The sequence below is a fragment of the Rhamphochromis sp. 'chilingali' genome, assembly GCF_963969265.1.
Source record: "Rhamphochromis sp. 'chilingali' genome assembly, chromosome: 6".
NCBI lineage: Eukaryota > Metazoa > Chordata > Actinopteri > Cichliformes > Cichlidae > Rhamphochromis > Rhamphochromis sp. 'chilingali'.
Window position 1 is genome coordinate 13,846,739 of NC_137933.1, and position 22,762 is coordinate 13,869,500.

At 42.8% G+C, this 22,762-nt stretch overlaps 1 protein-coding gene across 1 annotated transcript; it reads right to left on the bottom strand.

Annotated features, from left to right (window-relative positions):
• Positions 1-629: 629 nt before the first annotated feature.
• Positions 630-17,564, bottom strand: LOC308398585 (mothers against decapentaplegic homolog 6-like). The gene is made up of 4 exons (XM_080885322.1): positions 16,091-17,564; positions 14,390-14,443; positions 13,908-13,985; positions 630-1,588 (listed from the first exon to the last, which is right to left on the bottom strand). The coding sequence occupies exons 1-4, from the start codon at positions 16,830-16,832 to the stop codon at positions 957-959; spliced, it is 1,506 nt and encodes a 501-aa protein (XP_080741448.1). The 5' UTR covers positions 16,833-17,564; the 3' UTR covers positions 630-956.
• Positions 17,565-22,762: the final 5,198 nt, after the last annotated feature.

Consider the following 22,762-nt stretch of genomic DNA (forward strand, 5'->3'; position numbering starts at 1 on the left):
CACTTGAAATGTATGCAGGAAGCAGACCTGTGGTTTTGAGGGCAAGACCTTTTGATGAGTTACTTACCATCGCGTGAAGACAGAAGCTGATGTGGAAGTCTCTTAAATGTCAATTGTTTCTAATATTCAACAGGGGGTGGAGGACTACCATGGCTCCGCAGAGAAGTCTGATGGTATTGAAGTCTATGGGATAATGACCTCATGCCAAAGCAGGGTGTGCATTAGGTTGGGCTACCTTGTAGTTAACAGTTCACATCGTATGAGTGTGGCGTGTCTTCAGTATGAAGGTCAGGTCCACAGCTCCTTCATCAGACCTCAATTCAAAACACCAAGATGGAAATGACAATGACTAACAAGCTCAGAGGCTTCAAGACAGAATTTTACTTACCAGTCGATGGTGTTTCAGTGGCTCTGTGCATCTTTTATGTAAAGTCGATTGCACTGAAGGAAGAGGCGTGCTTGTTTGGTTGTTGAGTTCAAACATTAACAACCTTTCTCAGGAATGAGTTACTCACCTTTAATGGATCCTGTTAATGACAATGTTATAAACCTGCATGTGCATACAAGTCAAGCAAGCCAGCCAAAGCTCAGGTACAAGCACTCAAGAACATGACGGAAACATTCACTTCATACAAAGACTTTATTGACAATGTGTGTGTGGCATACTTTTCAATGGAATTGCTAAATCATGAGAGTTTCATATTTATGTTTGCGAAACGACGCTGAGAATCTGTAATGTATATATAGAGGCAAAAGTGCATATTCTTGTTCCTTTTTATTTTGTTCATGTACACATTACACTATACATAAATAATTGCATTGTAAAAATGACTCAAATATTTACAAGTATAATATATTTTATATAATATATAAATTTTATATTAAATCTAGGTAGATTACAATTAGGATACTGGACCAGGACGCTTCCTGTGAGTCTATGAGCGTGTGTGTGCGTGCTATCTGTGGTTATTGAGCAGCACCTCCAGCCAGCAGGGGCAGGAAGTGATGAACTGTCTGGAGTAGCAGGGCCCCCATCCTTTTGCAAAACTGATGCGAACACTGTGGGGGTCCCAGGGCCCCTCCTGGCTCTCGGGCTTTACGCTGTGCTCTGCCATCCAGCTGGAGCACTCATAATCGAACACCTTGAGAGAAAAGCCCGGCATCACCCTCTTCACGTTTAGCCTTCGAGCACTGGGCGGGTCCAGAGTGGGCGAGTGAACAAACACCGGGTGCTGGCTGCGATTGTACACCCAAACTCCGTCCGGCTCGCGACTCAGAACGATGCCGAAACCAATTTTACTGCGTATCTGCTGCACACTGCTGCTGCTGCTCCCTCCGTGCCTGTGATGTCCGTGATGACCTAACAAGCTGTGGCTCCCTGGGTCGTCACGCCGGCTATGGTAGGCGTTGGCTTGGAGTTGGCTAAGACAGAGGCCAGTGCCCTGAGGTAGGTCATAGAAGATGCTGAGTGAGGGCTCGTAGGCTGGATAAAGGCGACCCACGCGTGTGCGCTGCTCCCAGTAAGCAACACTACACCAGTGAGAGCGATGTCCGCCAGAGGTCACCGAGCCGATGGAGGTACCAGTGTCTGAAGAGGAAAGGAAAGGAAGTGAATGAGGTAATGGTCGTAGCAGTAAAGTGTATTTAATTTTTCTATCAGTGTGAGATGATATAAAAGACATTTTAGCTGCTGAGCACAAGTAAACAACATCAGAACATCATAAATGGATCTTTATATTGCTATCCCTGAAATCTGTTCTGACTCATCAATAAAAGGAATAATGGGAAGTAGCTATCAGTCGATCTACTTCACTTTTTAAGTTGATGGTCGTCAATTTGTGTGAACCTTGTGTGTTAAAATCTTGTTTAAGTACAACCTCTTCACTCAAAATATATCAGACTAACACAACTACAGCAGGTTTCACGCGGCCACAGAAAACATGCCTGTTTTGAAAGCAGGAAATCACTTTCTAGGAAGTGGAGAAAGGCTTTATTTTAGCACAGTTTGATGTGTGAAAATGCACCCACAGTTCATTAGACTGGACTTCTTCTGGAAATCTACATTGTAACTCACGATGCAACTTCCCGAGAAATGTTACCACACTTCGGGTCAATGCAGCCCGCAATTGCTGAATGGCGTGAATGGTTACAGCATACGGTTAAAAGGGGCTTACCTAAGTTACCACATCTCAGTACTATAGAACATTTATTTGCTTTGACTGAGCTCTAGAGGAAGGACCGTGATGATAGAGGGGACCATCTCAAATTCCTTGTGCTTCCTTGAATGCTGTTATTTTGTTTCTAGTTTGTCTTTCATGTAAAATTAGCATTCTCTGGATGTCCTAAATGCATCTCTTGGATTGTTTCCTCTTTTGTAACAATTAAAAAAAAGAACACATGGACATGAGTGTTGACCACGGTCTCCCTCCCCTGATAAATGATAAACAAAATGTCCCAATACTCGATGCTGTAAATGATTCACATCATTTTTATACCCATTCAGCTGCATGGATGCATGCTCTTCCCTTTAGTTAGTCGCCTGTTGCGGTATTTTGAAAAGGGGGTTAAAACTGTTAACTCCACTGACATCTCCTCACTGTCACCCTCTGCAAGCCTCTTTCAGGCCCGGAGTTAAAGAGGAGGTTTTAGAGCGGGGTGTCTGGGGTGGAAAGCATTCAGCTCTCTGTCAACCTAGCGCAAGCCCATGAACCCTTGACCCCCCAGCCCTCATGCTATCAGCTCACATTAACTCCCACACAGAGTGATGCCATTATTTTGCTCCAGAGACTCTATTGACACAGAAGATTTAAAGACCCATGTGCCTGTGGCCCCATTCCTTTCATATTCCAGCGAAAAAACCCTCGACTTCATTTACCAGGGGCCAAAATGGCGGCAGCCTTTCTCCCAATGGCGGGTTGCTTTAAAAGAAGAAAGTGAAACGAGGGCCGAGATCTTTTTTGTGTTTATGCCCCGGCCATTTTCATTTCAGGGGTTTCAGAGAAGAAGGGTTGGTAAATGTAGAAGAGATGTGAGTGGTTGCACACGAGCACAAACATACACAGAAAATGATGAGACAGGGCCTCACACATGCCCACGTACGCACACAAATTGAGCCCTCTGATCCAAACAGTATGACTGTAACACACACACACAAAATTGCACTTCTCATCTGAGGCCCACGTGTGTCATTAGTGAATTCCAGGCTGGCAACTCCTGCGGACTGCAGTTTTTACAGCTCTCCAATAAGAGAGCGGGCTGCACGGCTAGCTAGGATCTCTCTCTTTCTCCCACTCTATCTCTTCGTGGCTCGCTCACGCACACACAAACACACACTTTTACAAGCCATGCTCTTCCCTGTAATAAGGCAACGCAAACATGTCTGGGGAAACACAGGGAGACTTTATGAGCTCACGATCAACTTAATTCCCAAAGAAGACTTAAAACAAACTGGAACTTTTAAGGTTTTCTTTCAAAAGGCACGGCACACTTTAATTTCAATCATATGATGAATGATGGGGCAAATAATATGGTTTTAAAGGCTGGCTTTTTTACGTTTCAGACACCCTCAGTATTCATAGCTGGATAGTATATTGGAAATAGAAACATAAGAGGCAGCAGCTAGAAGACATGAGCACTCATAAGAATTTAGATCTCCTCCTGCTCTCTTTATTTATGGTCTCATGCACGCCTGAAGTGTGCTTGTGCAGACTTTATTAAATTTAAGAATGACTGACCTGCTGTAAAGTTCAAAACACTAGATCAAAATTTCCACCAGCATTTTGACAGCGAGGCATGTTTAATGTTTCTGGCAGAGTCCTCGGTGTCATCACGCTCGGCCTGGCTATCATCCAAGTAAAGGTGTAACCAGCTTGTGTGAGAACGATGAAGGAGGGAGGGAGGAGGGCAACTGACTTCTTCAATGGAATTTTTAAAGAGGGGTTGAAGCTGGAGGTTATCAGCATGTTTATATTCAACTGGAGGAAGTCAAAAAGCTGTGTGTGTGTGTGTCTGTGGGACTTTGTTGGTGTGCATGCATGCCCGCATCTGTACGTGGGCTGGCAGCAATTACAAAGTCCTGCAAGCATTTAAGCCAACCTCTATTTAACAGCCCTGTTTACCAATTAGATAAGTAGCTTTTGTTATTTCATTTCAAAATCGCTGTCTCTTAGTGCCAATCTCACCGAGACGCCCACTGAACTTTAGGGGTTGAACAAAGGTGGGAATATACACGACAACAAGCTGCAACTTTACTGCACAAACAAAGTAAAAGGCAGTGGCAATCAAAGTTCAGAGGTCAGACAGTCAGTTTCCTGCCGGATGCTCACAGATTGTTAAACCTGGACTTCAAACGAGGACGCCAGCACTCATCTTTTATCTCACATTTCCGCATCTCTCTGTTTTCCCTCCTGTAACAATGTTGGGAATATGATGTGACGCTCCCTCAGCAGACAAAATGATGCATAAAAGCTTAATTGGTTATGAACATATTTTGGGTCTTACATATGTGAAGCAAACACGCTAATAAGCTGGCTGTTTACATGTCTATAGCTGTAAAGCTACTTTAACTTCCTCCAAACTTCCTGCTTTGTTTTCTCTTACTCCAGTCTGAACAGTGGAGGCTTCCTCCTCCAAACTGTAACCTGGAGAGAAGAGAGGAATAAAGCTGTGCAGGAAAAGACGGGAAGCAGAGGAGTAAAAAAGAGAGAGACAGAGGAAAAGGGAGACTGGGTAGACTGAAAGAGGGAGCGGGGGAACGAGAGGGAGCGAGAACCTGCCAAGCATAACCAGCATCCAAGGAAAAAATGAAGAGAGAGAAAGAGACTGTGAGAAAGAGAGGGAGGGAGGGAGGGAGACCCTCGTCTTTCATCCAGTGCCAAGGATTAGATTCCCCTCCAGTTATTAGACTCTTCCACTGTGCTGAAAGAAGTGGGTGGGTTGGGAAGGGGGCGGGCAGGGATGAGGAGGGAGTGTGAGGGGGACAGAGGGACGAGAAGGGAGGATAGAATTTATCTACTGACCATCGTCGGTTGCCTTTAAAATGCTTTGTTTTGATTCAACTTAATGCCAAAGATCCTAAAAGAGTAGAAATAAAATCAAATAAGGTGGGGGAAAAACAGAGAAAAAGTGAGAGGGAGAAAGAGAGAGAGACACCCCTCCCTGCCTACAAATGGTAGATTCTATGTTGTTTGAGACAACTATCATTACAGGGAAAAAACTTCAATCCAGCAAGCCACATTTAAGCTGGCGTCTCGACTATCTCTACCATCAGCGGGCTGCCTTATCGCCAGACGTGGCCTTTACAGTCGAACACAGTGGGGCTCTTGCTCACACACGCGCACAAACACGCATTCCTGCACACACACACTCATTCCTTCTCCCTCTTTTTTTTTCCATTGTGAAGTGGATCTGTGTGATGGAGCGGTGTGTGACTGGAGATGTCTCGTGTTTAACGGCACAAGAGACACAAACCTGGCCTCGCCAGCTGGAGACGTCCTTTGGACCGACCCGACTGAGCTGAAGTAAAGTTACAGTGTGTCCCTGTAAAATTCCTAAGGAGAAGTGCTCGGAGGCGGTTTAGAAAGGAAGAGCGAAAGTAACGAGCTTCCTGCATTTCTGCTGCTACTTCAAAGTGCCAAACAACTCGAGCCAAGGAATGTCTCAGGTTTTGCATACAACTCGCATCCTGGACAACTCCACTGTCGCGTTTATGCCATCACCTTGGCCATAAAAAAAAAAATTGTGAAAGTAAATGGCTTACACACAGTTGGCTTTGCAAGATGATCTCATCTGTGGTCAGTTTTTACCTTTTTATTCCCATTGTGCTTCTCCTATACATGCAACTGTGCGTGCACCTACAGAGCCACCAGAGATACATACGCAGGTGTCATCACCACTAAAGACTTAGAGTCTTAAATCTGGCTTGCTTAAGACAATGCATAGTTTAAAGTGCACAAATGACTCAAAGAAAGATGATTAACGTCTGAACGGAGGCACGAAAAGCAGACGCAGGGCTGCTTCAGAGCTCGGTAGTTGACAACTCTCCCCTCCCAACACATTCCTGGACAGGCCCTCTTCCTCAACACTTCCTCCCCCCCACCCACCCTCCCCTCAGCCAGTCACAGGGGTCAAGTTGACAAGTCTCTCATTGAGCCTCACGTGGTCCGACTATATGGCCTTCACTCCTCACAACATAATTACACGCATTTATTGGTGGAATAGATCCATTTGTTCCACTATGAAGAATTAGTTATGGAATTCCACTAAAATGTAATTTGGGAGAATTATCAGAATGTGAAACTCCAGCTCAGACGTGCACGCGGGAGTGTGGACCGAAAGCGAGGTGACACGAGGGCCTGCAGTCGTTTAGCGGAGGGCGACATGTGCAAGAGCACATTTACTATTTCTCGTCATTCGGTCATCAAAATCAAATGATGACAAATGCTGTCAAAAGTGATTTCCAAAGCGGGGTGAACAGGCGGCTACAAGTCCTGAAAATACCTACAAATATTAATTAACGTGCGTCTTAGCTCAGGGTTGCCTTTGGAGCTCACGGTGCTGCCGACAGTTTCTTACATTTCATAGAGTCAGAGTCTGTCGACATCTGCAAAGAATCTTTAGGTTCAGCAGCATGGCAGGATTCCATTAAAAGCCAAATTGCGAGTTGGCAAAAACTCTGAGGGAACAACGGAAAGCCACAGCCAGTCCTGTAATTTAAACCTTATTTTAAATTGTGATTGCCTGACAACATGGGCTGAAAGAGAGGAGAGCAAGACTACGAGAGCAAAAAGCAAGCAGAAGAACTGTGGAGAAGCAACAGCAGAGATGGATCTTCAGTAAGGGCAGGAAGGGAGCAAGAGCAGAAGAGATAATGAAAGCGAGGAGAAAAGGTTTTTGTGAACAATGAAACAACAACCTTTGCTTAATCACCAGGATGGCTACAAATATGTAACGTCTTCTTAGTGTATGAACTTGGAAGCCTGCTGATTCACTTTGCTTCATTTAGAAATGTCTGCGAGATGCATCTGCACACGGCGTTTAAACATATGCACACTACTGCCGCATCTATCATAATGAAAAAGAAAATCAAGAAAACACAACCCGCTCAAGCAATCTATTCTAGGCGCAGGGACCTCAGATGCTCACATACGCTATAATTCATGTTGGCTGCTTTTGGGGGGCATCTTCGCCCCAACAGGCGATGTGACACACGTGACGTGTCAAAACTAGAGCTTCGGACACTCAGTGAGTACAGATTTTACAGCTTTTTGATTACATTTGAGACAGAGCCAGAAGAAATGAAATCTTTTTTAAAAGTTGGAAAGTATTAAACCCCTCTATTTTTTTTCTATAGGGAAATAAAATAAGGGAACCTGGAGGGTTTGGTAAGTGTGGCTGACATGTTCTGGGTCTGCTATCAGAAAGTCCATCTATACAAAGCATTAACCCTTTATAGCCCTTTATATATATATATATATATATATATATATATATATATATATATATATATATATATATATATATATATATATATACAAGAATTTCACTCGCATGTGCTGTACCAATGTACCTGCACATGTGATGTGACAATAAAAAGTGATTTGATTTGATTTGATTTGATATATATATATATTTTTTTTTTTTCTGTTGCTTTTTAAGATTTGTTTGCTATCCTGAAAAATCTGAAATCTAACTTTACTCTTATTTGTTACTTTTCTTTCAGATGTTAACCTGGTCTGTGCTTTGGTTTAAGCCACAAAAGGGCAAAGTTATAGGAAGAGCACTGCAGAATTAAACTGCAAAATAAAAACCATGAAAAGTTTAATAATGGTGCTCTCCAACTGAGAGAAATGCCACATCCAGAACTTGTCAGCTCTTCCAGATATTCCCTTCACTGCTGTATTTTCTCTGGGAGCAGGGCTGTAATAACATGGCATTCAGTCCAAAATGTGTTACAAAAAAGAAAAAAAAAGGTCACAAACACAATAAACTGAGCAAGTTGTGTGCTGCGTCCTCACCCATGCGGCTGCTTGTAGTGAAAAAGAGGCGCAGTGGAAAATATTTGAGGAAATGGCAAATGGTTAATGGGCCGGCACTTGATGTTGAATTCCATAGTCTAATGTGTCTCAGTCAGGCATAGGAGCAAGTGCTGTACGCGTGCCAGCAAACAGACTGGAGATTCAGGTCACCGGGAGGACCCATTCAGGCGGAGGCAGAGGGATTCTCACCGGACACGGCAGAATGCGGGTGTTTATTTTGTGTCTTTGAACAATTCATCAAGCATCTGAAAGTGATAACATTTTTTGTTTTGTTTAATCTAGGTATCTAATTTAATATTCTACTTCTGAGAGTAAAGCCTTTACTTGAGAGCAGCATCGCTTTGGTGGGCGAATTCCCCAAAACCTTCTGAGCTAAACGTAGCATGGGAGCACTGTCAAAACTCTTAAAACTGCCTGCTTCCAAACTTCCAAGAATGTCAGTTCCACTCCACGTTTCTTAAGTATTAACGGCGATATGTTCAAACATGTATCACATGTCACTCCCAAGAGTCAGACCCCCTCCTCCCCTTATCCCCCACCTACTCCTTTTACTCGGAGACCCCGCTCCCCCTCACCTTCCCAATTTCCCAACATTCCTAGGCCGTGCCACATCAGTCAAAGGGCCAATTCATGGGGTTAATGCTGCTGTGAGTGCAGACAGGGCTTTGAGACAGGATGTTTGGCTGATACCTTGCTCTGCTTAACCAAACAAGCCCCCAAAATATGATTACTGAGGGCAAAAAGGGACCAGTCCTCTTGTCTTACCTCATTTCATCCAGGCCATACTAATGTCCTCTAAGTATCATTGCCTTACTTGTTTCCACATGTTCAAAAGCCAAGGGGCTAATGACAAGAAGACGAGCAAATGTTTGACATGCACAAGAATGTCATATGGTGAAAGATGGCAAAGAAATCACAAACTCTTGGCACTGTTTAGCTACACTCTCAGTTGCGTCAAATGTACATGAATCTGCATATGGCACACTTGACAATGTGGTGAGTAACATACACAGTGCTCACTGAAATGCTAGTAAAACGAGCTTGTTATACTCATTACACACCAGGAGGACAAGAAAGCAGCTGAAACACAACATCTATGCCAAAAATATAACATTTATCCCAAGGCTGAATGTAAGTATTTACATTTTATGATACATTTTATGTTACGTGCTGAAAATGTGAGTAAGATGCATCTGCACGCAGTGTTTAAACATGCGCGTGAAGCAGCACGAAATAAACTAAAGAAAGAGTCGACAACAGTCAGCCTAAATAAAATTATGAGAATTGAGATAATCGCAAATTCAGTTAATTTCAATTCAATTGTATCTATATAGCACAAAATCACACCAACAGTCTCCTTAAGGTACGTCATATTGTAGGGTAAAGACTCTACAATAAGACAGAGAAAAACCCAACAATCAAACAGTCTCCTCTGACCAAGCACTTGGCGACAGTGGGGAGGAAAAATACATTTGTTTGTATTTTAACTTACTAATAAAGGTTTTCCAAATGAGCTACACCTATAAAATCCTTACTTTTTTTGGCTATGTGATGGTGTGATGACAGGGGACCGCTTATTAATAATATGAAACCTCATTCTGCAATTCTGCATGACTTTAGTGCATCAGAATTAGCTGCTAACACCAAATGCTAGAGTTTATGTGCTAGAGTCAACATGGTAACAGTTAGCATGTTGTTACGCTGCGAGTTTTAACATGATGGCCAGAAACTGTCTTGATGTCATCTGATTCGTGTTTGGATGGGAATGTCACTTAGCTCTGTTTTTATCCAGTAAATGGCACATCCTGACTGCTGATTGACACCGGAGAAGCTACACTCAGCTCTCTATTTATTGCCTTTCTCAGTATTTAAAAAGCAGGTTTGCAAGTTGTTATTCGATGTATGGAAATCTGCAACTAGTGTTGGGATTATCATAGTTATACAATTATATTACACCATGAATTAAATTTAATCAGATGCATTTACCTTTGGCGAAAAAATGAAACTCTTTGTACAGCGTTACTACATTAGAGTTTACAAAAGACTTACATACAGTGCAGGAGCACATTTTATTTTTGTTTTTAAACTAAAGCCAGACAACAAATGTGTTCCAACTAATTTGCAACACCATCAAGTGTAGGTCTTTGTTTCTAGATGTACTACATTAGTTTGGGAGTATACGTTTAACTGCTTCCCCCCTCAGATAGATTTATTGTTTTCCAGTTTTACAAGAAAAGGATGGATGCATTGTGAAATCAGCACTTTTAAACAAACCACAAACAGAACTCATTGCCCAGGGTTCTCACATACAACAGCGAAGATTACGACAATAATGTACAATCAGCCCTCTGTTATCGAGACCTTTCAAAAAAAATTGTTTTTTTAACTGCTACAGTAATTCAAATAAGTTATACGTTTAAATTTTGATAGCTGTTTTTGATTGGCCGCTCATCTTGCCTATGAAACCAATGAGCACTGCTCTAAGAAACCATGAATCTGTCCAGCCAACTATGCCAAAGCAGGTAACCATCAGGTACCAAGTCTATTATTGTTAGAAATCAAACAATATTTTTTCCCTGAAATCAGAAAAGGCTCTAACATTTCTGTGCAGATGCTGTCAATACTAAATTCCTCCATATCAAACTTTAGAACACAGCTACAGCTTGTAGAAGCTAACCTGTACAGCTGACACAAATGTGCTAATGTAATCGGGTCATAAATTACATATTGTTATAATTACATAAAATGTGTTCGAAACCCCAAACTGTTCCTGGTATATCTGACTTTTAGGACTTCCAAGCCTGTAGTTATCTTCATTATTCTTATCCTTTTCTTCTTCTTTGGTGCAACCCTATAAATTTGGGGTACCCCTTTGGGCTTTTCCCCTTTTCTTCGATTCCCCTGTGGGAGAGGTCAGTTTCATTTCTTTTCCAACACTAATTATATTTTTATCCACCCTGATGTTTCTGATTGTGTGTTTTTGGTTCATTATTGTCATAATTACGCCTGTCTTTTTTAGATGCTGTGAATATGTGGTACGTGTGTGCGGCGTATGTGTATAGGCAATGCTAATGCTAGCATGAACAGATAAGCCTTGCTAGCTTGTTAGTTGGCGTGGGTTGAGCTAACTCTCGTCCTATTTATATTTGGTTATAGGAGCTGAAGTGGGCACGTTTTTTACTTGGAGGTCTTTCAGTGTCAGACACAATGCAGGAACAGACCGGTTACACTACCACCTTAACTTTTAATGTCAGCTCAGGCTAATAAGACCTCTTTGTTTTTTAGTTTGACCCATTGGCTATGCTAAGTGGAAGCCATTTATTAGTCTCATCCACATTAGGACCAAATTTCATTACGTTTCCAAACTGACAGCCACAACACTGTCCGTGCGTGAAAAAGCAAATTTCATTCCAAGCTACAAGAGAAAAACTTACAGTCAGAAGAATCAGAGAAAAGCCAGCACACACCTTCAAGTACAGTACTCAGCAGGCCTGTTCAGTTATACATCGATTTTAAAGGTACAAAGAGGAAAAATCCCCTCCAACAAATCGCGTGATTGGTGAAAGCGTGTGTGTGTGTTTGCCCTGATAGAACCCCTATGCGAGTATTTTGAGACGATCTTATCACCGAGTCAGACAGAAATTCCTCCCTGTCTCTCTCCCTGTCATACACACACAACACACACAAGCAGCTGAACGGCACATTTCGTTGGAGTCACAGGGGGACGATCCCAGCAGATATAAGTCTACTAAACCTCCAGCAGAAACACTCTTTTTCAAGGCAGATCTGTTTGTTGTGGTTTAAAGGGAACGTTAACTGATTGAATGATAAAAGAGGCCAGGGCAAAGGTATGTATGGACCACACCCTGCTGTTGCACTTTTTTTTAAAGCTGTGAGTACACAGCTGGTTTTTAAAGGAATGAAAAAAGATGCTAAAGTGCCAAAGCACATGTCCAATGCTTGTTTTTGTCCTAAAAAAAACACTGCAAGCTTTAGATGATATGCCAAAGGATTACCTGCACAATAAAAGAGATTAATTTGCACTCTTGAAAGATCTTACCAACATCAAGGGGTTTTTTCGGGGGGAGGTTGTGACAGCTACGCTCATTCTGATACATGTTTAAGTAGGCTTCGCGTTCAGCTCACTTCCTGTTATTCACCCAGCTTGTAGCTCAAAACAGGAGTCCTCTAACCTGTCAGAGCTAACAACAAAAGCTACATGCAGATTTCTTGGCTGCCTCTGTTTACCCAAGTCTCACTCCTACTCATGCCTCTTGGCCTCCGCTCTGGTTCTCGGCTCCAGAGTGCTGGGGTGGGGGGCAGGGGATCAGAGACCACACACACACACACACACACACACACACACACACACACACACACACACACACACACACACACACACACACACACAAGCTAACTTGTCTATACACTCGACACACCACATGTTGTAAGGAAGCTGATACACTTCCATTCATATAGACAGGCAAACAATAGATGGTTCCCCCTCACTCATTACTCAGAAAGTCAAAAACTTGACATTTGATGGACTTCTGACCGAGTGTGGATGATTTGGGACACAGTCTGCTAAAATAAGTACACTTTCACAAATCAGATAAATTGTTTGAACTCAGAAAGTGTGCAGTGACTGTTAGTCATTGATAAACAACTGTGGATGACTTCTCCAAAACTATCCAAAAAGCAATCTTACACATTCATGATGGTGTTCAACAGAAAACTGATTTGTAGGGTGAATGCAGGTGGACAGTTTATATTATTTGCAATTAAAGCATCTTCTTGCTCGCATTTCAGCTCAAACTCTTCTGAGAGGGGTGACGTGTGCTTTGGGAGGACTGCCGACCTCAGTATTGCTAAAAAAGCTGGCTAAGGCTCTGCCCCTGGAAAACGCGCATAACAACTCAATATACTGCTTCTGCTTCCAACATCAACTTTAACTAAAGGTCTCCAGTTAACTTCTGGGCACAACAACCCCCTCCTCCAAAAAGAAAATCCTCAGTGACTCCTCATAAAGGTCAACGATACCATGGCTACACTACGCAGACTTCATAGGTTGCCCATTCACCTTTCAACACCGTCCACAAGCGAGCTCGGGGAGGCTTGATCGAGTAGGTTTGTGGGTTTCTTCTAACACTGTGAGGACCTCTCCACCCAACCCCAGCACGTAAACAAATAAAGCTCCAGTTTCATCATCTAGAGGGGGCTGTTTCCTGTCCAAAGCAGCCCTGAGCCCCTTCTCCCCCTTTACCGCATACACACACGCGCGTCCGCACACACACACAGAGCTCTACATCGCCGCCTCATCAGAGCCGCTCGGCTCCCCCGCCCCCAAAGTGCCAGCCTCTTTCCACTGCTCAATTGCAGAGAGGAATGAAGGGATTTGAGGGAAGAAAGAGGGAAAGAGGGGGATGGGTGGTTAGAGAGGCAAAAGGGGATTGAGAGTATGCACAGGGATCTTATTGCAGCTTCGTCGCAGTGAAATATTTTGCTGTGCAGAAAGCATAGACGGGGGAAAGAGAGACAGAAAGCCTACACTGCTGTGGCATCTAGATAGCGAGACCCCAGACCCCCACCGAGCCCTCCGTGCCTCTCTGACAATAGAAGCTTTATGCAGCGGAGTTTTCTGTTGCCTTTGCGGCCTTTGAAAACAGGGGAAAAGCACAACATAACACCACCAGCAAATATAATTTGGCTTTTATGTAAACATTCAGACGGGATGCCTGTCTCAAAAACTTTTTCCCCATTTGTGCTTCCAAACTTCATTGTGAGAACTTTTCCTTTCTTCAGAATCAGCTTTCTTCACCATGCACTGCAGGAAAAGCAAAAAAGCCAGCAGTTATTATGCAAGTTACTCACCTGTGTAGTCTCTTGGCATATTGAGAGGCGGATTGGAGAAGAGGGGTGGCGCAGTTTCAGTGTAAGACAGAGATGAGTCTGGGAAATGTAAGAAAAAGCAAAGGCATACAGGAGAAGTGTGAGATCCAGGTTAATTTTTTCCCCCAACTATGATTTTGGTAATCAAGCACTCCTTGAATCCTTTATCAAACAATAAAAATCTTCTCGTCATTAAAGCTCAAGCTTCGCTGATTGTTAGACTGTCGATAGGACACCTTGGACTTTCTTTGACAGTGCACAAAATGATTAATCAATCCGTTAATCTGAAAGCATAATTGTCAGATCAATGAAACAGGGGACTGTTTTATCATAACACAACACCATCATGTGTCTCTTTCAGCACAAGTGTCTTATATCAAATAAAGTCTGAATTTTCAGATGAAAGATATAATGAACTCCTTTCCTACTTTGTTTTGTGGTGGCCATTTTTTTTCCAAACTCACCCAGTGGCTTGTGTTCATCTGAACGGGACAGAGAGTATGGAGGTGGAGGCGATTCTGTAAGAACAGCCAAAAAACATGAGGTTAAACTAAAGGTTCAATGAAGACTGCCACGCACAGTATGCACGGTTAGTTCATTACTGTTTTATTAATCATATCGTAAAGCTGCATGAAGTCCACGAGGTTTTACGAGATGCACAATTATGCAAGGAGGCACACAAGAATGTAACATGTCGAACTCTGTCTGTCAGTTCAAAATTGAAGACATTTTGCTTAACACCCCCCCCCCCCCCTAAAAAGAAAAAAATCTAGAGCCTACACTCACATAAAAAGTATTTTCTCCTCAGGGAAGTCTTTAAACATACCTGTTGTTATATCAAATGGTAACACATGCAAGACCTGAATGCAGCACTGCAGATCAACTTTACACTGTGTTATTTTTCATGGGAAAATATGTTCATAAGGCTGTGTGTGTCTGTAATTTCACTTTGTATCGACATACCTTCTACCCTAGATCAAGGAAAAAACTTAAAGCGTGGGGAATATTTGCACAGCTCATATCTTGGAATTCCTTTGGAGCTTTTTAAATAAATATGCTTAATCAACACGAGTCACATTGCATCAGACCCCCAGTTAAGTATTTCACCCTAGACAATATATTTGCGTCTTTATCTGATGCACTTTTAAAAGCCTTTGCTTCGTTTTTACCCCCTGTTACTTCTTCATTATCTTTCCGTTCTTTCATACAAGCTCTCATTATGACTTTTGTGTTAAAGCGGCTTTGAAAGCTCCATAATTCTGCTGCTGCTGGAATAAATCCTTCACTCCAAAGTGGACACAAGTTTGTGGCTGCGGCCCCTTTAAGAGCAGAGCCAGTAATTGCCGGAGTCCTCAGTCAGTCAGATACCCAGCGAGTCAGTCTGGCGCCAGCACTATGCAAACTGTATATTATCGGCACTCCTTAACCTAAATAACAAGAGGAGGACCTCCTTGTCAGAGGAAAAAGAGCCTAAGTGCAACTTGAGTGCGACCTCCATTTGGATGATGTGAGAAGCGCCAGAGTTTTTGCGAAAATTGAAATAAGCGTGTAACGTAATTGGAATGTGCAGAAGGACCAAAGTAATGGTTGCCCAAAGTTAAAAAAAAAAAAAAAAAAGAGTTATGAATAGACCATAAACCTGTAAGACAGACGATAAAACACTAGAAGAAAAAACAGACTCGCACTGTCAGCTGGAAGTGCAGCCAGTTAGACGCCTGCAAATGCATGATGAGTTCATCTGTAATAACTGCAGGAAAAGAAATGCTCGACACTTTAACAATACTGACTTTCTTCTTCAGCTGCAGGCCTCAGGCGAGCGATACATATTTGTTGGAATTCCCCATTATATTATGCTATTCGTTATACTGTAGTTATACAGGTCATCAATCTTTATATAGCATTAAATACACTTTTTTTTATTTGCATGAGACTAACTTTCTGCAAGGCCTATCAGCTTGGAGGGGATTCTGGGGGGAGACCAGGGGCCCTCGTGAAGGTGTGTGTGATGGTTTCAGATAACTCAATCTCGAGGTTGGAATATTGGTGGATATTTCGGTGTTTAAGGCATTTATAATGGTCTTTTCTAAGGGATGATGTCTGATTAATGAGTTTGATCGATGTTCTCTGATTCCACAACCCCTATCTTCCGGTGTCAGTGTCCTTACCTGGCCCGCATAAGCGGCTGTAGTGATGAGGATTGCAGCACACCTTTGCGCTGTCCACCGCACCGAAGCTCTGGCAGTGGCACAGCGATTTGAGTCGCGCTGAGAGCGGCAGGTCGCCCCAGCGGAACAGCTTACAAAGGAGATAGTATGGAGAGATGTGATGAGCACCGAGCCGCAGCTCAGTATTCGGCACCATAACGCACTCGCCGGGTATCCCTCCTTTGGTCTCCACAGCCTTCACCAAGGCGTCCAGAGACCTCTCCTTGAGTCTCTTCAAAAAAGCGTGAGCGGTGCTCGCAAGGTCCTCCTCCAGAACCCCACGCCTCGGTGCGCACTGACAGGGGCCAGCTCCGTCTTTTCTCGCGGCCCAGTAAGAGCTCCGAGGTCTGAAATCCCATTCCCCAAACAAACAACACGTCACCGTCCTGCTGTCGCTCTCCTGTCCTCGCCGGGAGCCTCTGTGCTCCGGGACGCACATGGCACCCCGGTCATCGTCGGGCTGTTCCTCGTCCTCTCTCTCCGCGCCCTCTGTCAGGTCTCCAGCCTCCCCCGTGAGTCCCGGAGCCGTGTCGGTGTGTGTCATCGACCGCTGCTCGTGTCTGTGGAGCTTACCCGAGTGTCTGCCCCACTCACCGTTCCGCTCTCCTTCACCTCGTCTGCTTCCATCCCGCCCGTCGCTCTCGGTGACCACACGGCTTCTCCAGAGTCGCCGTACAAGACCTGGGCGTCTCGACTTGAACATACGATAACCTAAACAGTTTCGGATGAGTCCCGTCGGTCCCGTCCGCTTCTCGGGAGATGCCACATCGATTTACACTCGACGCACAAGACCGTGAGTTTGTGCACGGTGCGCACAGCGTGCGCAGCCGGTGGTCACCGTTTCCAGGCTTCCTCGCAGCATTAGAAGGTAATGATCAATCACGCATCGCGTTAAACATCACCGAACATCTGATGAGGGAGAAGGCTACATGCAGTCACTGCTCAGTGACCTGCTGTCGCCAACTCAATTAAGCCACTTCTTTCGCCTGCCCTCTCACAAAGCCGTTAACTCCCCGACACTCTGAAGGTCCCACACACAATTCACAGAACATAGTCAGACCGCCCAAAGGGCCAGGATCAGCTTACATGAACAGAAAGACCATCACAATCAGAAACTCAGAACTTTTCCAGACTTTCCAGACTAGAGCCTCTTCGATCCCTTCGTGGTTCCTTGGCTTCGAAAAATAAATCCTTGCAACACTAAAATCTCGGTTTCTGTCGCTGTGTGGGATGCAGGAACTCCGCGTCAGTGTCCCGGGACAAAGCAGAGATGATCGGACACTCCGGTGCCAAACTCCAGGACGGAATCCGTGCTGAGAAGTTGTTTTAAAGAGAGCTGGAATTACTCCACTCTCCACTCCCCTGCAGGAACTTTTCGGACGCACACACACAAACACACGCGTTCACACGTGCACACACGCTCCCGCAAACACACACGGACACAAGCTTCAGTCAAGTCAAACGGAATAAAACCTGGATTATCCAATGGTAACTTTTCAAAATAAAACATACAGCAGTTAAAACGAGAAAGTTGGGGGGGGGGGGGGGGGGGGGGGGGGGGGGATCCAAAAGCGTTTATCCACACTGTAGAGTGAGAAAGGCCAAATCCACTGCCACGGATAAGGTTTAAAAAGCGTGTCGTAGGTAAACAGAATTTTCTGTAAAACTTCCTGAAAGTAACTTGGGAGTTTTTCTTTCTTTCTTGTTTTCATTAAAGAATGCCATTATACATTTAATAGTATTATTTTTGATTGTTTGCTCTTGTGTAGACACATTTCTGGACATATATGTGCACAAATATTTGTGTCCTTTTATATTTATATGTATATTTACATTTATATCTACACCTATATCTCTATACTTATCTTAATATTTATCTGTTAATATCTCTGTTTCTACACTTCCTTTTATATGAGTGTTTGACGTTTGTTGTATATATCTTCAACTCAATTTCCTACTGGGATTAAAAGTCTCTCTGATTCTGATTCTAAAAGATACAATTTTCCGGAACTTTTACGCTTTTATTTTGAAACCAAAGTCACAGCGCCTTGGTTTTCGTTTGGTGTTGACTCTCTCTCTTTCTCTCTCTCTCTCGGGGCCCCAGAGGAAAGCTCTGGAGCCATTGGTTGATTCCCGCCATCATGTGCCAGTCTAGACACTTTGGCGGCTGGGAGCCGCAATGATTGTTGCGCAAACACGGTTTCAAGTTTCTTAACTCTTAAAGACGCAACATCCTGCTCTCCTCTGCTCAGTCCTGAGCAGAGACCAAGCAAGAGAAATAGGGTTAACAAGAGTAAGTATTAGCTAATATTAATACATTATTAGTAATATATAGATGACTGTGTGTTTGTATTTATTTATTCATTTATTGTTTAGGTGTGGTACAACATAATTCTTCAGTTAATGCTGAATGTACTCTTTAATTGTTTTACAGGGGATACTGATACAGCAGGTTCTCCATTAATCACACAGTTCAGTTCCTAGCTCCTCTCCTTCACATGTTGAAATGTGAAGCCCACATTCCTTTTGATGGTCAGGATAAACACCTGGAGTGTAAGCAAGGGACTAGTGGCATAGCACTAGTCCAGTGCTGGTCTCTGTGACTCCTAACTGGTATTTTAGCAACTCCTTACAATGTGGTGGGGGGAAGTCCACACCTCATAACAGAAGCATTAACCCTGTCTATTCATGGCTTGTCCAGTTATGTGTGCTAGTCCAAGATCAGTGCCTACTGTCTATATGAGAGGAAGTGAGAGTCAAGTTGCAATGGCAGCAGGAGAGAGTTGACAAAGAAGAGGATGCAGTGTCTGTGAGTGGCTACAGCGAGGTTTACTGGGCATCTGTTCAAAATGTGTCCCCCTGTGTAAGTCACTCACAAGCAAATATGCAAAAAGGGAAGAAGGAAGTGATTTGGAAGAGCTTTGTCCTGAGTTTAATGTTTTACAGGTCACTGGAGTCACAGCAGCCATGGAAAACAACAGCCATAAATTATTATTATTATTATCTAAATTTATCACAGACTCCAACAAACCAACAGAAAAATAGAAAAAAATTCAGACGAGCGTTGCTGCAGCCGCTGAGTTAAACACATGAATAAATGTAAAATGTATTCCTGCAAATGCTCAGAAGGGTTTAATAAAACATCAGAGGCAGCAGAAAAACTTTGGGGTCAGGTTTTTGGTATTTTGCATATTAGAAGACAAAAAGCTGTAATGGAAATCCCAAATGAACTCAAACAGTGCTGAACGATCCAAAGTATCGATAGCATCGATATTTGGATATATAATATAAAAAATGTGGATATATAATATATTTCTGATATTGGTTTCAGACTGACACTAGTGTAATAGGAGCAAGATTTTGTTTCTATTGTTTCTATCTTCTAAGTTCACTGTGTAGCTTACTGAATTCTTTAATAAATTATATATATATATATATATATATATATATATATATATATATACACCTCAAACATGCCTGATTTTTAAACCTTGTTGTGTTGATGTATGTGTATATTTTATTTATAGCCTACAGCACATTTAAACAACAGAAGCTGACCCCAAAATAGTGCTCTTTTTGGAGTTATATTAATTTTGTCATGTTATCACAACAAAGCTCAATTACAATACCCGACTCAGTAAATGTGGTACTGTTGAACCTGCAAGGAAAAACAAATTAGAAGACAAAAGCTCACTGGAAGATGGCTTTTATAAGAATGATCTATTTTATTCAGTTAATGAAGATTATTAATTACATACAAATCTCTTTTTTCCTTTATTATTATGCATTTGATTTTTTTTATCAAACATTTTTCTTGTTTTATTATTATTGTTATTCTTACTGCTTTGTGCAAACTGATCCTCCAAAAGAATATGTGTCAGTAGCACCGTCATCATTTTTGACAAAAGTGCACCGGTGTGTGTGTGTTGGCGGTGATTTGCGTTGAGAGCGTGGGAAGAGGAGGGTGGTGGTGTGTTAAGGTTGGTGGGAGAGCAGACAGGGTGTCCGGCACCAAACCACCTCCCAAAATAAACGCCGTCCCTGCGTCTCTGTGTCTGTCCAGCGGCAGACCCGCAGGCTCCCTCAGCTCCAGCGGCAGCAGAGTGGAGTCTGGGGCCAGGCGGCCTGTCACAGGAACAACATGTCATCAGCTTCATCGCTCCCCTAATGGCTCTACTCTAGACCAGAGATATGGCAGACAGTATGTTGCCCCACCAAGGCGGCAGTTTACTCTGCAAACACACACACACACACTGTGGCTGTCCACTCCCAGCCATTTACAGGCTAGCAGCGGAGAGACTAGGAGGCCCCCTTATAATAACAGTCAGGGGTGCTGGAGATAATGTCGAGCCAGACCTCTGGACTCAGGCCAGGCTGCCCTCTTAATCAGATGCCCATAGGAAACTCTGCATATGTAAACACTGCCAAGGGTTAGCAACACGGCCAGCGTTTACAGGGTTTACCTGCCAGGATCAGCGATCCTGACTTCAAGGAATATTTCAGCATTTAAAAGATGATTTGCTTTCGTGCAAAGATTTACATGAATACCACTCTGCTGCACACGCTGTTGGACATGATTTCACACCCACGTTATGTGGGAGGAAAAGCAGTGATGGGAATGAGGCCCACTTCATGTCATTTGATGACTCGAGTTGTCTGCCGTCGCTCTGCTGGCACCGCTGTTTCTTACTCAATACCGGAGGCTAAAGTAGTCTTAGCAAATTCACACTTACAAAAATGAAATGACTTGGAGGATAGTTTCAACTTTTAAGGGCCAAGAGAGTCTGCGGCAAAGTGGAGGTATCACTAACTCTGGATTTCAAGTCTCATGTGCATCCCCATTACTGCATCATAGCAGCACTGTCCACTGACAGTGGTTCCCAGTTGCTGTTTGTGATGTTGTCCTATTAAAGCAATTAAGATTATTTTACAGAATCAGTACGTCCAATGATTCCAGAGATTTTAGCCAGCTAAAGCTCCAGTCACAAAGGCGACTCGGCGACGTAAAGGTGGCATACAATCCGTGTGACCTCCAGGAACCATTAAAAGATTGAAATTCACATTTTCATTTGATTGGCGTATTTCCTTATTGACCTGTGGTTGCCAGGGTTCACCAACCAGTCTCTAGGCCTGTGTGACTGGGGTTTAATGTTGGGATTATACTTCCTGACATGTGATAATTGGCACCACCATGGATATGCAGTCAGCGCTGTTGTGTTTTTATTCCAGTCTGCTTGCAATACTGTTGTGATTTACAGTTGATTCGATGGGAAGACATAGACATCCATAAAAGCCTTGCATTTCACCATGTTAAATCTATGAAATTGATTGTGGTGCTATTGGGAACACAATTCCTTCTTTTGATCTTCTGCCTTCAAACATCTTGATTTTTGGCACCAGCAGTAAACCTATGCAGACTCAGAGTGGGGCCCTCTCAGTGGAGGATTAAGGTTTACTGTCCTGAGAACTGGCTGCCCTTATTTCCTAGACATTGTTGTCAAAAGTAGCATTACATCAAAAGTAAAAGTAGGAACCTGCACACTTTAGGCAGATTTCATTGAAATGCATACCTGTTATTTAGTTTTGCATTTTGTAATTAGGTTTTGTTTGTTTGTTTCGTTTTGACCTTTTGTTTTTACTTCAGTTTAGTTTCAGGTATTTTCCAGAGTGGGCGTGCGTGTTGACTCACAGTCTACAGTCGCCCTGTAGAGTCTCAATAAAAATACCCATCAAAGCTTCATCGAGGAAGCTGTAATAGCATTTAAAAAACTAACTAACTAACAAATACTGAAATTGAGATTTACTTTATTATTATCTTTTTGAATTTTATGTAGTTTTCCAAGTTCATCAAATCAGCAAGTTTAACTTCTTTTTTTCAAAAGTCAAAAAACTAAAACATTTTTAAAATTTTTTTAAGTTTTACTTTTTATTTTAGTTTTAACTATAACAACCTTGGTGTTCGCCGTGTTGCAGGAAGATGTCACTTAACTGCTAGTACTTACTAGACTTATCTACACTGTACGTCCTAATAACAGCTTGCACAAAAAACTACTGATTTGACCTGTTAACTAACTTGAACAGAGGATTTTACACAAGACATCAACGGTTGTTTGCTTTTGGTTGTACATCTGTACTTTTAGTGCTCCAAGTGTTAGCACCAAAGATTTGCTAAACCTTTAACTTTTCCCGTCATAATTGTGACGAGAACCCTGCGTGAATGTTTGGAATCATCACCTCCTGATGTCGACGTACATTTTTTATCTTAAAAAATAAAAAGTACCATAAAAAGTAAAAAGTAAAATCAGCCTATTAAAAACTCACTAATGAACAATTTCATGTTTTCTGATCTGGCTAGGCTTAGCCAGATCAGAAAAAAAGGGGATTGTAGGGACCCTTTTATTTAGCAGTGTGACCATTTTTTTCTAACTGACTAACACTGAACATTTGAATATCCCAAACCCTGAAAACACAAAAATCATGTGTGTGTGTGCTTGTTATCACTATGTCAGTTAAATAAACAGAGCATTTCTCTACTCAGCTACTCAGCACACACTCATCCCCATGTGCTAGACTCCTGGCACCAGGGAGGATCATAATCAAGCCTCATCCTAAACTCACACAGTTCAGCTCAAA

Coding starts and splice junctions, on each gene's coding strand:
- LOC308398585 (XM_080885322.1), bottom strand. CDS start 16,832: ATGTTCAAGTCGAGACGCCCAGGTCTTGTACGGCGACTCTGGAGAAGC. Junction 13,986..14,389: donor AGATGAACACAAGCCACTGG/GTGAGTTTGGAA, acceptor TACATTTCCCAG/ACTCATCTCTGTCTTACACT. Junction 1,589..13,907: donor TATGCCAAGAGACTACACAG/GTGAGTAACTTG, acceptor TTTCCTCTTCAG/ACACTGGTACCTCCATCGGC.